The 15,056-nt window shown below is 53.2% G+C and overlaps 1 protein-coding gene across 4 annotated transcripts in view; it reads left to right on the top strand.

The window, feature by feature from the left end:
* The first annotated feature begins 12,487 nt into the window (after positions 1-12,487).
* Positions 12,488-15,056, top strand: part of ATP11A (ATPase phospholipid transporting 11A) — a 103,125-nt gene continuing 100,556 nt past the window's right edge. For 3 of the 4 annotated variants that reach the window (XM_086330655.1, XM_086330654.1, XM_086330657.1), the window contains exon 1: positions 12,488-12,622. In XM_086330655.1, the coding sequence (XP_086186781.1) occupies positions 12,503-12,622 (120 nt within the window). In that variant the 5' untranslated portion in view covers positions 12,488-12,502. Of the gene's footprint in view, positions 12,623-13,252; positions 13,699-15,056 lie in introns of those variants that run through there. The other variant, XM_086330658.1, reaches the window with a different exon arrangement.

Below are 15,056 nucleotides of genomic sequence, written 5' to 3' on the forward strand. Positions count from 1 at the left end.
TTGGGATTGGAATGAAAACTGACCTTTTCCAGTCCTATGGCCACTGCTGAGTTTTCCAAATTTGCTAGCATATTGAGTGCAGCACTTTCACAGCATCATCTTTCAGGATTTGAAATATTATTTTAAAAGTAAAAAAAAAAATGAACCTAGCAACATATAAAAAGACTGAACACTGTGACCAAGCGGTATTTCTCTCAAGAATACAAACGTCATTCCTCGTGCAAAAATCAATCACATCACAGGTCGCTTTTCTTTTATTCAAAAGAAAGACCAAATGGTCATCTCAGCTGGGGCTTCCCTGGTGGCTCAGCTGGTAAAGAATCTGCCTGCCATGCAGGAGGCCTGGATTCTATCCCTGGGTTGGGAAGATTCCCTGGAGAAGGGAAAGGCCACCCACTCCAGTATTCTGGCCTGGAGAATTGCATGGACTATATAGTGAGAGTTGGACTGTGAAGAAGGCTGAGCACCGAAGAATTGATGCTTTTGAACTGTGGTGTTGGAGAAGACTCTTGAGAGTCCCTTGGACTGCAAGGAGATCCAACCAGTCCATTCTGAAGGAGATCAGCCCTGGGATTTCTTTGGAAGGAATGATGCTAAAGCTGAAACTCCAGTACTTTGGCCACCTCATATGAAGAGTTGACTCATTGGAAAAGACTCTGATGCTGGGAGGGATTGGGGGCAGGAGGAGAAGGGGACGACAGAGGATGAGATGGCTGGATGGCATCACTGACTTGATGGATGTGAGTCTGAGTGAACTCCGAGAGTTGGTGATGGACAGGGAGGCCTGGCGTGCTGCGATTCATGGGGTCGCAAAGAGTCAGACACGACTGAGCGACTTTCACTTCACTTCATTTCATCTCAGCTGACACAGAAAAAGCAACACTCTTTCACAATTTAAAAAAACCCCAAAACTCACCAAATTGGGAATGGAAGGGAACTTCTTCAATCTGATAAAGGCCACCAACGAAAACCTCAGAGTTAACGTCATCCTCAGTTGTAAGAGTTTGAGAACGTTCCTTCTGAGACCAAGAACAAGACAAGCGTGTCCAGTTTCACCACGTGTATTCAACAGCGTCGTGGAGGTTCTCATAAGGCGTTTGGGGCTGGGGGTGTGGAGGGAGAAAAAAGAAATTAAAGGATAAACGTTACCCTTATTGGAGGAAGAAGCAAAATTATCTCTGTGTCTGAATCTATATGGGGATGGGATGAGTGCAGGCACAAAAGGAAAAAGATTGAGTGTGAGTCGATAGTTGTTGAAATTGACTGATGGATACATTTTCCTCTAATTTTATGTATATTACAAAATTTTGCATAATAAAAATTTTTTAAAATGTTAATTGTTGTAATATTGGAAGTTTTTTTTTTTTTAAGCAGTGATAAATATTCCTAGAAATTTCAGATACCTATATATCTAAAAGGGAAAAAGGATGTTTGGAAGGAACCCCATTCCCTTGTGCTTTCTGAGCTGCCCTAAGCGAGAGTCTAATTATTAGGGTCTAAGGCTAGTGGGTGACCTTACACCAGTCAAAATCCACCGCTTTTTATCTGCCCCACGTCTATTTGAGGATGTCTTGTGGACCTATTTACTGATCTTGTTAAGAGAAAACTTGGTATTAACTACTGACAGCAAACACCTTTGTAAAGATCCTTCTTATTTCTGGGCATCCCCAGTGGCTCGTCAGTAAAGAATTCTCCTGTAATTCAGGAGCTGCAAGTTTGATCCCTGGGTCAGGAAAAATCCCTTGGAGTAGGGCATGGCAACCCAGCTCAGTATTGTTGCCTGGAGAATCCCATGGACAGAGGACCCTGGTGGGCTACGGTCTGTGAGGTCGCAAAGAATCAGACTTGACTGAAGTGACTTAGCACTTAGGTTATTTCTGCTTTTCTCCAAGTCATTCTACCTCATGCTGCTGCTGCTGCTGCTGCTGCTGCTAAGTCGCTTCAGTCGTGTCCGACTCTGTGCGACCCCATAGACAGCAGCCCACCAGGCTCTTCCGTCCCTGGGATTCTCCAGGCAAGAATACTAGAGTGGATTGCCATTTCTTTCTCCAATGCATGAAAGTGAAAAGTCAAAGTGAAGTCGCTCAGTCGTGTCCAACTCTTAGTGACCTCATGGACTGCGGCCTCCTCCGTCCATGGGATTTTCCAGGCAAGAGTACTGGAGTAGGTGCCATTGCCTTCTCTGTCTACCTCATGAGTGATTCCAAACTCCTGCCCTCTCCTTTCCCCTAATTAGCTTATAATGAGCAGAATTCACCCTTCAGGACCTCAGCTCTCACAGCACTGTCCTCGGGGCCCCCTTCCAGGCTGGGTTGACAATAAGACAGTAATCCTCACCCTATCCCTTTCCCTCAGAACCTTTAACCAAGGGTCTCGCCGTGCGTTTGCCTTGAAGATCAGGTGGGCTGGGTAAAGTTCAGTGAATGACTGACTAAGAAGCGCAAAGGAAACTGTGTATCTGTGCAAAACTGGGAATTATAACCCGGAAGCAGAAGCCCCAAGGATTGCTTCCCCTCTGAGCTCACAGACGAGAAGCGAGGTCGCTCAGTCGTGTCTGACCCTTCGTGACCCCACAGACTGTAGCCTACCCGGCTCCTCCGTCCATGGGATTCTCCAGGCCAGAACACTGGCGTGGGTGGCCATTCCCTTCGCCAGGGGGTCTTCCCAACCCTTTGATGGAACCCAGGTCTCCCGCACGGCAGGCAGACACTTTACCCGCTGAGCCACCAGGGAAGCCCCAGACGGGAACGGGTGCCCGTCTCTATCACGAGTACACAACATCGTAGTAGCGGTTAGAAGTCAAAGGCACCGTCACACACACCACAGAGACAAAGGACCATACATCAAGACGACGTTGATAATTCACACAAAGCTCACTGCAGATACGCAGTCCAGGCAAACACTCAAAGAGCGTCACCAGCACCCCCTTCAGAGCTGGGAAAGAGGGCCACCCCTTTACGAATCTGCGCCGTGAGTGTCCGGACAAAGACAAAAGCTGTGCAGCGGAGCAGGCATGCCCGCCACTGAGGAGCTCGGGCTGGTGCCCGAGGCTGGCGCACACCGCACAGCATGGGCGCAGAGAGGCGGCCTGCACGGGCACAGAGACGATCTCAGGCGTAACTTTTCTTGTCCCGCCTTAAAATAGGAATTCCATTTCACCAGGGGATTGCTGACTTGATCACAAACTCGCTGAGCACAGGTCTGTATCTGACTCCACCTGAAGCCGCCTGCAGGCCCAGGACGTCCAGGTGCGTGTGGGTGCCTATTCTTGCCTGGAAAATCCCGTGGACGAGGAGCCTGGTGGGCTACAGGCCACAGGCTTACAAAGAGTCGGACAGGACTCAGCGACTGAGCATGCATGCACGGTCAGTCACTATCTCATGTCATTACAGAAAAAAATGGAAACTTTACACTTTTCAATAGCTTCTCGGTGTCCTTATAAAGTACATCAGATTTAGACATTTAAATTTACTTCTTTGTTTATGATCCAGCTGCTTTTCACCTTTATTCAGTACACTCTTCAGGCTTCTTTTATGTCAGGAAAGTAGAATTCCGTTCAGCCAGAATCATCATTATTCTTTTCTCTCATCACTGTATGAGTTTTGTATTTATTTATGCCTCTCACTGGTCTCTGACAAAAAGAAGTTAACTGAAAGTCACTCAGTCGTGTCGGACTCTTTGTGACCCCATGGACTACACAGTCCCTGGAACTCTCCAGGCCAGAACACTGGAGTGCGTAGCCTTTCCCTTCTCCGGGGGATCTTCCCGACCCAGGGATAGAACCAGGCCTCCTGCATTGCAGGCGGATTCTTTACCACCTGAGCCACCAGGGAAGCCCAAAAAGAAGTTTATTGAGACATTTAACAGATCCTTAAAATAAAAATATCGTTTGTTGTATTTATTTTGTTGAATTGGTTTGAATTTAAGAGTTCCGTCTCCAATCCTCACTGCAGTTATCACTGTGTTCACAGCACACCAGTAAGTTCACCAGAAAAAATAAAAACGGGTGCTGTCCTTACGCGAGTGAGCACCAGGAGATTAAAAAAGCTTCATGATTAATGCATGTGGTTCTTAACATCCCAGCCATCTGTGCTTTCTGGGGTCTGACAGTTTGTTAATAATGCATTAGTGTTTGTATTCCCAATAAGTTGTATGACAGGAAAAGACAACAGAATTGTAACCCACTCATGTCGTCTAAGCTGCACATCAGACATGGGTGACCCCTTCCTTTTCTCCCCCACTCCAGCCCATCCCATTCTTTGGCCACATTAGCCAATCTTCTCTTTTTCAAAGCTCCTGTTTCAGCATCGCATCCATTTATGTTCTAAGGTCACGTTCAATCATTTACAGTTCTCTAGTTTTCTTGTTCTGTTCTGGCTGCAAGCTCCGTATTTGGGGCCTGTAGTCAGTACACCCTGGTCCACTCCATCCAGTCTTTATGGCCGGTGCCCCTGCTGACCCCATAATGCTTGTCAAATATTTTGAATTTCTCTCCAACTCTTGCTGTTGTTCAGTAACTCAGTCGCGTCTGACTCTTTGTGACCCATGGACTGCAGCATGCCAGGCCTCCCTATCCTTTACCATCTCCCGGAACTTGCTCAAACTCATGTCTATCGTTTGGTGATACCATCCAACCATCTCATCCTCTGTTGTCCCCTTCTTCTCCCACCCTCAATCGTTCCCAGCATGAGGGTCTTTTCCAATGAGTCAGATCTTCACATCAGGTGGCCAAAGCATTGGAACTTCAGCTTCAGTCCTTCCAACGAATACTCAGGACTGATTTCCTTTAGGATTGACTGGTTTGATCTCCTTGCTGTCCAAGGGACTCTCAAGAGTCTTCTCCAACACCACAATTCAAAAGCATCAATTCTTCGGTGCTCAGCTTTCTTTATTGTCCAACTCTCACATCCATACATGACTACTGGAAAAACCACAGCTTTGACTATATGGCAAATGTTGCCCCGAAATGTAGTCGTGATGGATTAACAGTCCTACAATTCTTTCCTGGAGGAAGGAGCCAGTGCCTAGTGGAGGGGGCTCCTCAGCCCTGTTCTCAGAAGTCACTGAGGTTTGCCCAGCACACGGGAGGAAGATGAGTGGTCCAGGGGTGAACAGCCATGTGGGCGAAAGGAAGAAACCCTGCTGGACGTGTGCAGATGGACGGCTGAGAGGCCATGAAAACCACAAGGACGTGCTGAGGCTTCAGCAATAAAATGCAATCAGATCTAATCACTATTAACTTGGTTTCTTTAAATTGAAAATAACTTATTGAAGCAAAGTTGATTTACAATCTTCTGTCAGTCTCAGTGTATAGCACAGTGATTCAGATGCACATATATTACACACGCACAGACACATGCGTGTGTTTAATAGCAGGTCCGTGTTATCTAGTTTAGACATGGTAGTGTGCATCTGTTTATTCCAAAGTCCTAATGTATTGCTCCCGTGCTAATATTTAATTGTTAATATAATGATTGGGTAACAGGATCAAATTCCTTATAGTAAAATTCACAAAATAAAATTATTCCATAATTGTATTGCCACAAACAATAGGGTTTAACATGAACCCTAAGCAGCCACTCAGTGCTCCACTGGGCCTGAGAGCCAGGTGCTCTGAGCATGGGTCATCAGAACTGGCGAGTGATTCTCACACAGCGGATTTCAGGAAGAGCACCAGCCCCAAACACCCATCTGATGACACTGAACGAGGTCCACCCCCCCCACCCAGCTTGCCAGGGGGCCAGGGCCAGGCGTGCATGTTGGGGGGCGTTAGAGAAAACAGGAGCAGGAAGGCAGTGCCTCTGAGGGTCCCACGCGTTTTTTCTGCAGCTCCAGTTCGAGAGCTCCATCTGGCTCCTGTCTGCCCTCGCAGTTTCCAAATCCTCAAGGATGCTAACAACAAGGAGTTAAATTTTTCTTTTTCTGTTCTTCCTCTGTGTGGAATTCCCAACAATGGAAAATCAGAGCCCAAACAGGTGACCAGGAAGCGCACTCAGCACCCCCACAGGCTGCAGAGCAGACCCGAAGCCTCTTGTCAGGCCCTCTTCCGGAAAGTGGAGACTCACATGCCAGATAGATAAGGTAACATTCTTGCCAGAACCAGCGCCCTGCAGGCTCGTTTGCTACCAGGTCACCTCTCCTGCTCAGCAAACGTTCTCCCAAGAGCTGGAAAAGACTGCTGTTTACGAAAGGCTTTGAAGATGGCAAGTAATGCAAGTGCGAACATTATTATTAATAACATTTCAAACCGGGTACATGGAATTTGTGGCTGCACCTGATGACATTTTAATTAAGTTTCTAATTTTACCAGGTGGGGGGCAAAGAGAATTTATTTTTATCTCCGAAGCCTGAAGTCACGTCTGGTTCCAACTGCAGCAGGGTGTGCGCAGGGCACTTGAGTTCCGGCTGAAGAGCTCTGCACATGGGCTCACTTTCTTAATCTCCACAAGCAGGCAGAGAAAACACCGCTGCCCCAGCGTCTCTCAGAGCCCAGGACTCTCCCCTTCCCGTGAGCTGTCACCCGGCAGAAGCTCTGCCATCTTTCCACCTCCTGTTCTGCTGGCCCAGAAATGGGTCATTTCTGGAATCTAAAAAATGCAACAAAATAATGACTATAACAACAACAACAGCAACAGGCTCACAGATGCAAAGAACAGCTGGTCACCACTGGGGAGAAGGAAGCGGGAGGGGGTTAAGAGGTACAACGTATTGGGTATAAAAAAAGCTACAAGGATATATTGTACAACATGGGGATATAGCCAGTATTTTATAGTAGCTATAAATGGAGCAAAGCCTTTAAGAATTGCGAACCACTATAGCCTGTATAACACTGTGCTTGTAGCTTGTATTATATTGTACAAGGGTTAGATTGCAATTAAAAAAAAAGCCTCCGTAGTAAAAGTGTGATTTTAAAATACGATTATTTTTATCCAAAATTGGTAAGCCTCCCTCCATATACAGCTTAGATTTAAAAATAAGAAGCAATTTTTAGAAAACTTACTGGTTTAAACTAAATATACTTGCTATCTCCAGTGAGTTTTTTAAATTAGAATTAAAAAAGAAGAAGAAAAGAGGAAAAGAAACAGGAATTCCCTGGTGGTCCAGTGGTTCGGACTCTGCCTTCACTGCCAAGAGCCAGCAGTCAGTCCCTGGTCAGGGAACTAAGATCCTGTCAGCTGCACAGCAGGGCCAAAAGCCAAAAATAAACAAAAAGTTAGAAGGAGCTTCCCCGAGTAAGAACTCATTTCAAGAAATATTCACAGGCTGTTTGCTCAATTTTTTTTTAGTTGTTCATTTAGCAACGAATTTGCAAAATTCCAACACCTATGCGGCACCATGAGGACTTCTCTAAGCAACATCTCTGCGTACACCCTCCTGTATCTGGGGTTCTGAAATGCCATGTCATCTGTTTTGTTGTGAACGCGGTTTATGGGCCTCAGTTTGATTAAGGAGTTGTTTGGATATTATGTTGCCATTCTAAAGATTTAAGATCATGTCACCCCCACTCCTTTCCCTATAATACCTTTAAGACTAATTTCTACCTATAACAATATACCAACTTATCTGTAATGTCAGAGAAAACATTTGTAACATTTACTTTCCATGCACCCTTCCTCAGGAGGCTACTGGAGAGTATATACCATCCAAATAAAAGAAAGAAATCAGGAAATGGGATCCAGAAAACAAGGGCTGGTGAGGGACCAGGAGCCCCCCAGACACTGGAGTGAAGCCTGGGGACAATCCACACGAAGCCTGTCCACAAAAGCAGATGGACGAGAGAAGCAGCTTCCTCATCTTCTGAAACGTGTCCCTAAAGAGAGGATGCTGTGATGTGACGTCTTGTGATGTCCACAGGACGTACTCTGGCGAAGACGCAATGGTCCACGTTAATGCTGATTTCTAATTATTGTCCAGCTCCTACTTCAGATACCTTCGTGATTCTGTTCACCTTGTTGGAGAGAAGCAAAATTTTAGTTTCTGTTGAAATAAATGAGAACAAGAAATTGCTTTCATGACTTTATTGGTAATTTTCAGCATCACAGAACTTAGCTTTTTTTCCCTGAAAGGAAACTGGATTAACATAATCAATCTCTTTAGTGAGGGGAGGAAAGAATAAACAAGGAGAGAAAAGGATTCTTAGCCATTTTTCATGTATTCTTGCTGAAAATTAACTAAAGGAAAATGAGTAGCTGAGAAGCAAAATTAATCCTGACCAGGCTCATTCTGGGACAAGTACCCCCTTGCCTGAGTACCCACCTGAAGGCATGAGATGGGGCCCCTCTGGGTTTGGGCAACGAACATTTTACTACAGACGGGAAGGGGCTGGAGACCGTGGTCAGTCTGGGACTGTCCTGACCTGCATCTGACACCAGGGGAGGAAAGGGCTCAGAGCGACAGAAGGGACAAAAACCTCAAGGACGCAGAACGGCACAGTCTCCCGGGATGGGCCATCAGACCAGCATGGGACCTGAAATCCGGGAGCTGGTGGGGCGCTCACGGAGTGCTCACGCCAGGGCTGTGCACACAGTTCTGTCCTGCTCTTTGAGACTGGTTCTCACGCCAGTCACGTATTTTGGGTTAAGAGTGATAATGAAATTTAACTTTCCACTTCTGGATACCTGTGTAACGAATCACTAAACCAGACATGGCTCTGCCCACGTGGGGGGACCACCCATGAGGAGCCTCATAGGTGGGGTGACCTCCAGCTCACCTCGCAAGGTTGGGAGCATCTGTCCAGTGACTGGCCTGCTTGTTTCCTCCACATGTGCTTGGACAGACTGGGAGCCCGCCCTTTGTTGTGCTGTATGAATGCCCAGAGGCTGAATCTGCAGCGTGGCTGTGTTTGGCGAGCTCACCGTTTATTGAGCAGCTTCTTCTACAAGGGACCGTGCTGTGCAGGGTGGAGTCCTGCGCACCTGTCCGCTCCAGCAGGCACAGACATCTAGACCAGCAGGTCTCACATCTGCTGCGCCTGAGAGCTTTTGAGAAACACCTGCCTGGATCCCGTGCTCCATGGGCTGGTCCCATGCTACCTGGGCTGGAGGAGGGGTCCTGAGGGGCAGATATGTTTATAAACTCCCTGGATGGGAATTCCCCGGCGGTCCAGTGGTTGGGCCCGGGGCTCAATCCCTGGTTAGGGAACTAAGATCTTACAAGAGGTGTGGCATGGCCATAAATAAATACATAAAAACTCCCTGGGTTAGGCCCTGGCTAGGGCTTAGAAATGCCCCTTTGAACAGGTTAGTAAGTTAACTAAGTGGTTCCGGTAGGAAGTCAAGGGGGGGACTCACTGCCGCTGCTAGGAGGGTGCAGGGAGGAGACAGCCTAGTGGGCTGCAAGGGTGAGTAGGGCTTGGTGGGACAGACAGGGGTGGGGTAGAAGATTCCAGACAAAAGGACTGGGGAGGGGTGTGTGGGAGCCTGTGGGAGGTGTGAGAAAGGGTTTCTCCACCACAGAATTCTAGGACGGATCGGTGGGAGGAGGACATCGAAATAGTCGCAGGCGGCGGGGTGGGGGTGGGGGGGGGACAGGGACCCAGCGCCTGGTAGGCAAGGCTGCTCACTGGACGCCACGCCCCGCGTGCACGACGGCTCCTGCCCCGCCCGAGAACGCAACGTGGAAAGCTCACTGCTCTGTTCCGTGTTTGCCCCGATCGGTGCTGGCGTCAGGTTTGTCGCCCGAGGCCCCGGTACCATCACTGTTTTCAAACGTCCCTACGGGGAGGCCCACTTTCTTGCCCCTCCTCCTGTCTCCCACGTCTTCTTCACGTGGGAGTCCGGGATCCGAGCCCCTGCTTCCGCCGGCGCCGGGAAGTCTGGAGGGAGGCGTGGGGGACAGGTGGGCAGGGGCGCGGTCACTGCGGATCCACCTTCCCCGCCGTTCTGCCGCCTCCTCGGTCATCACACCACCCGCCGCCGCGAGGAAGCCACACCGCGCGTGGGTCAGGGCAAGGCCCTGCTGACCCCGAGCTGAGCACGCTAGCCACCGGTTAGCCAGTGGTCTGCGCTTAGCCCAGGCCCAGGCCCAGGCCAATCATCGGAGGGTACGTCAGCACCCTAGTGCCTGATTGGCCAGGACTGGGCAGAGCCGGCCCAGTCAGAGTGGAGCTTCCCTTCCCCTTGGACTCGAAGGGAGAGCTGCGCAGGTCCTTGAGTTTCCAGCAGCCTTTTCGCTGCGACCTCCCACGTGGTACTGGCAACATACTCCGTCAACGTTTGATGTCTAAGGTAGGCTGTTTCCAAAGATGACCCTCACAAGTTCTCATTTTTTATGTGCAAGGCTCTGCCCACTCCCCTTGAATCCAGGCTGGCCTTGGACTTAACTTCTCCGGATAGAACAAGGCAGAGGCGATGGTCCAGGATTTCCAAGCCCAGACTTTCAGGGGCCAGGGATCCTGACCGTCTTGGGATCCAGCTGCACGCAAGCTCAGGCTGACCACCAATACAGAGAGAGAGGCCGACTTGCTCTCAGCTCTCTACTCACCCTGCTAAGACAATAGACTTGTGACTGAAGCCATCTGAACGTCCTTCCCCCCAGGCGAGCTAAAAAGGAAAGTCGGCTCAGAAACAATCTCAACCAAGAACAGAAGAAAGAGAGAAACCTTCCCCCAAGCCACAGACCTGAGGAATAACAACTCCCTGTTACGCAAGCTCCAATGTTTGTGTGGTTTGATTTGTGTGAGTCGCTCAGTCGTGTCTGACTCTTTGCGACCCCATGGACCGTGGTATGCTAGGCTCCTCTGTCCATGGAATTCTCCAGGCAAGAATACTGGAGTGGGTTGCCATTAAATAACCGATTCACAGCAAAAATTGGACTTACTGTTACTTTAGTATAGTCTTAACTGGTCTGTTTCATAGGTTTAGACTTGGCATTCTATCAGCCGCCTGCAATGGAAAATCCAGTTCAATAAGGATATTGATTTTCTATCTCTCAGAGCATGAAGTCCATGTTAGTGCAGTGGCCCGTGGTGTCACCAAGGACCCGTGCTCCTCCCATCTGTCCATGCTGCTATCCCCACTGCGACGACGTTCCTGTCACATCACAGATGTGGGAAGGCTGCAAGGTGTCGGACATCACATCCAGACCCACAGCTCCAAGCAAGAAACGAGGAGCATGTCCTCTTTATGAGCCTCCTTTATGTGAGGAGACTTCCCAGCACCAGGATCCATTGGCTTAAACTCGTTTTAAACCAATTGCAGGAAGAGGCATGGAGTTACCGACATTGGCTTACGCCGAGCTGCTTACCCCAGCCATATAGAGGGTGGTGGCTACCTGGACCATGGTGGGTTTCTGCCAGCAATGACAAAGAAGGCAAGCTTGCGGCTACCACACTGTCTACTCCCATATGAAATTAACACTGACCACTGAATAACACAGGCATTCCTGAGAGACACCCAGCCTTTATCCGGCGCCTTGTATGATCTCTACCTGTCTTTCTACTCCCCCCTGCCCCCACAGATGTCACCGTTTGCAAGGTGGTAGGCCAATCAAAATCTGACTCCAGCAGCCGGGGTCCTGGCAGGAGGCAGGAGGAGACTGGGAAGAGCATGGCGACAGGACCACCTGCTGCAGGGTAGTCACAGTTCCGCGACCCGCCAGGGGTGCTGCTCCCCAGGGACTTGCTGACACCACTGCCTGGCTGTCGGAGGCATGGTTCCTGGAGCCCAATGTGAGTTGATCCAACAGAAAAGGAAGCTGGACAAGCCCTGTGGTCACCAAAGGACATGGGCACTGCCAGGCCAGGGTGGGCCCCGTGGGCAGAGGAGGGGAAGGCCCAGCCTCTCTGCTTGGGCTCAGCCTGCAGCTGGTGCCCGGCTGGTGGGCAGAGGAGGGAAAGGCCCAGCCTCTCTGCTTGGGCTCAGCCTGCAGCTGGTGCCCGGCTGGTGGGCAGAGGAGGGAAAGGCCCAGCCTCTCTGCTTGGGCTCAGCCTGCAGCTGGTGCCCGGCTGGTGGGCAGAGGAGGGAAAGGCCCAGCCTCTCTGTTTGGGCTCAGCCTGCAGCTGCTGCCCAGCTGGTGAAGATCCGCTGATAATGATGGCCATGGGCCTCCTGGACACAGAGCAGCAGAGAGTGGATTTGGTTGGAAAGTGGAGAATCAGTGAGTCAGTTGACCAGAAACTGGAGAATTTTACTGAAGAAAAGCAGTTCAGAATCCAGGTTGTTTAACCACGACCACTAGTCTCTCTCGCTCTTGTAGGCTTCTCTATCTAATTCCATGTCTGGCAGCTTCTCTTCCACACCAGCCAGGGGGACACTCAGTTACCTTCCTCCAGAGGTGGGAGCCCCACTCCTGACCAGCTACCAAAGGCGTAGTCAGGCCACTCTGGTTTCACAAGTGGCGGCCCATGGCAGTAAGAACGGAACTGTATTCACCAGTCCAGGGCTGGCTGACTGTGGCTGAGAAGAGAAAACGTTGGGAAAACAGAGACACTCCCTGGGGTTGAAATTGAGGTGTCTGAGCCACAGAAAGGTTCTCCTCTGCTACAGGGACAGCCTGGGAGGGCATGCCTGCGGCGCCTGGATGCCCCGAGCTCTGGGCTGGGCCTCCTGGTGACCACCTGGCGCAGCCGCGGGCAGAGGCAGGAGGTGGACCAGATGGACTGGAGGCAAGACAGGCCAGGCTGGTGAGACAGGTTCAAGGCAGATCCCAACCCCTCACCCCCGCAGGATTGCAGGAGCCCGTGACTATCTCAACGCTGAAATCCTGGGGTTAGGGGCCCTGGGTCAGGGAACCTGTGGGGTTTCAGAAAGAATCCAGGTGGGAGAACCTGCGCTCACCTTCGCTCCAACGCTGAGGAGCTGCGACAGTCTGGGGAGCCCCACGGGCTGGCCCCGCCTCACCTGCCAGGCAGGAGGGGCCACGCAGGGGAACAGCGAGCACCCCGGAGACAAAGGCCCGGTTTAGCTAGTCTTCTGCCCGACCCGACCCCTCATTCCCGCCCCAAGCCCCTTCCTCGACTGCCCCGATCTCACACCCGCCCTCCGGCCTTGGGGGGAGATTGACTCTTCCGGCCAGACCCAGCTCCGGGCGCACAGTCCCCACCACCCAGGCCCCCGCTGCGGGGAGCGGAAGCAACAGGAGCCGGCCCCCGCCCGCGGGTCCCCGCCCTCCGCCCCGGGGTCCTCTCGGCTGACCGGCTCCGGGGGGCGGGCCGGGAGGGGGCAGGGCCGGGGTGAGGGCGCGGGAGCGGGGCGGGGGCGCGGGCCGCGGGGCGCATGCTCACACGCGCCCGTGACGTGCGCGCCGGGACCGGGCCGCCGGAGGCCGGGCTGAGAGGGGCGGCGGGCCGAGGCCGGGAGGAGGGCAGAGCAGGGAGGAGGGCAGAGCAGAGCGGAGCGAGCGCGGCGGCGGAGAGGAGGCGCGCGGAGCAGCAGAGCGGCGGCGCGATCGGCGCTCCCAGCCGTCCTCCCCACCGCCCCAGCCCCGGCGCGCGGGCTCCGGCCGCCAGGCGGCCACCTTGCTGAGCCGCCACCCCCGCGCCGGCCGCCGCGGGCCGGGCCGGGCATGAGCGCGGAGGGGCCGCGGCCGCCCCCCGCACCGCCCGGCGCTCCCAGGCCGTGACCCGGGCGGGGCGCGCGGCCACACTCGGGCCCGGGCCCATGGGCGCGCGTGGCCGGACTTGGGGGCGCTGATCGGGCGGGCGCGGCCGGAGGAGCCATGGACCGCTGCAGCCTGGTGCGGACGCTCGTGAACAGATACGTGAGTGCGACCCGCGCGGAGCCGGGGCCGGGACACGGGCTGTACAGGACGGGGCCGCGGCCGCTGGCCGGGGGGCGCTGAAGGACTGGGTGGCCGACCGGGCCCCGGGGGACTGCAGGACGCGGGGGAGGGGGCCCTGTGGGGCTGGCACCTCGGGCCCCGACGGCACGGGCGCCCACCCGCCAGCGCGCCTCCCGGGAGCCCGGCGGCCGCTGGGGCCGCGGCAGCTTAGGTGGGCGCCGGGCCGGGCTCAAGTGGGATGCTCGCGCCCGGCCTCACGTGCCGGGTCCGCCCCGGGAGTCGGGAGTCGGACAGAGGAAGAGGCCGCCCCACGGAAAAAGACAGCGGCCTTGCCCCTTAGTTTCGTAACAGCACATGGGGCTTCGGAAGTGAAGTTTGGGAGCTTTTCTCCGAGAGTTACCAGTCGGATCCGAGGCCAGCCGTGGGGCTTCCCGGAGTCCTCGCTGGCTGTGGCCGCCACCAGAGGTGGCAGAGGGGAGGCTGGTTTGGTTTCGCGTCAGCCGAGGGGAGCCCGGGGCGGCGGGGGTGCGCCCGGCCGAAGGAAGCGGCCTGGTCTCCGACAGCCCCGCCCCCGGCCCCGCGCGCACGTGGTCGGTCACAGGTTGCCCAAGTGGCGCGCACCGAGGTTTCCGCTAGAAGGGGGCACGGCTGTGGGAGCTCTTCTGGCCTGGGAATTCCCTTAGTCAGTGTTCACGTTTACGAGCTTCTTGTTCACCCAAGGTGAACGTTGAAAGAGTGCTTCCCCGGAGCCTACTCACCAAAGAGGCCTCGAGGGTCGGGGAGCTCCCCTGGGGAAGGGCAGTGAGCCTTCCAGTTGAGTGGGGTGAACTTCTCTGGGGTTCTGGTAAGAGGCCCGGCGGGCTTCCCGTGGGAAAGGCCCCGCTGTCCCCTTAGGGGTTCTTGAGTCCAGATGACAACGTGAGTGCGCACCCCGGCCACCTTCCTGTCTACAGTAGTGAGTTCTGGAGAAGCTGGTGCCCGTGACAGGTCAGCAGAGCTGTTAGAGAAACCGTCCGTGGACGCCGCCGCGAATCAGTGCAGTCGCGGGGAGCGTGGAGGCCCTGCTGACCCGGGGTGTGCTCGCTGACCTCCCAGTCAGTTTCTGTTCTCGGATTCTAAGACTTGTGATGGAGAGGAGCGCCGACCCGGGAGCACTGACACAGTCTACCCAGGAGAGAGGGAGGGCGGGAGGCCTCCCGGTCCCCCTCCTCCTCCTCCCATGGGCCCTCTGCCTGATACATCTTCCCTCCCTGCCTGTTGCTGACCCCTTCATCCTCCCAGCTGGCGGGACACAGTTCCAATGTTTGTGCTTTTATGTCCTTCAGGTCTTCAGCTCT

The sequence above is a fragment of the Bos grunniens genome, chromosome 12 (genome assembly GCF_055505025.1).
Source record: "Bos grunniens cultivar Pamir isolate PY7600 chromosome 12, Bosgru_T2T1.0, whole genome shotgun sequence".
Lineage (NCBI taxonomy): Eukaryota > Metazoa > Chordata > Mammalia > Artiodactyla > Bovidae > Bos > Bos grunniens.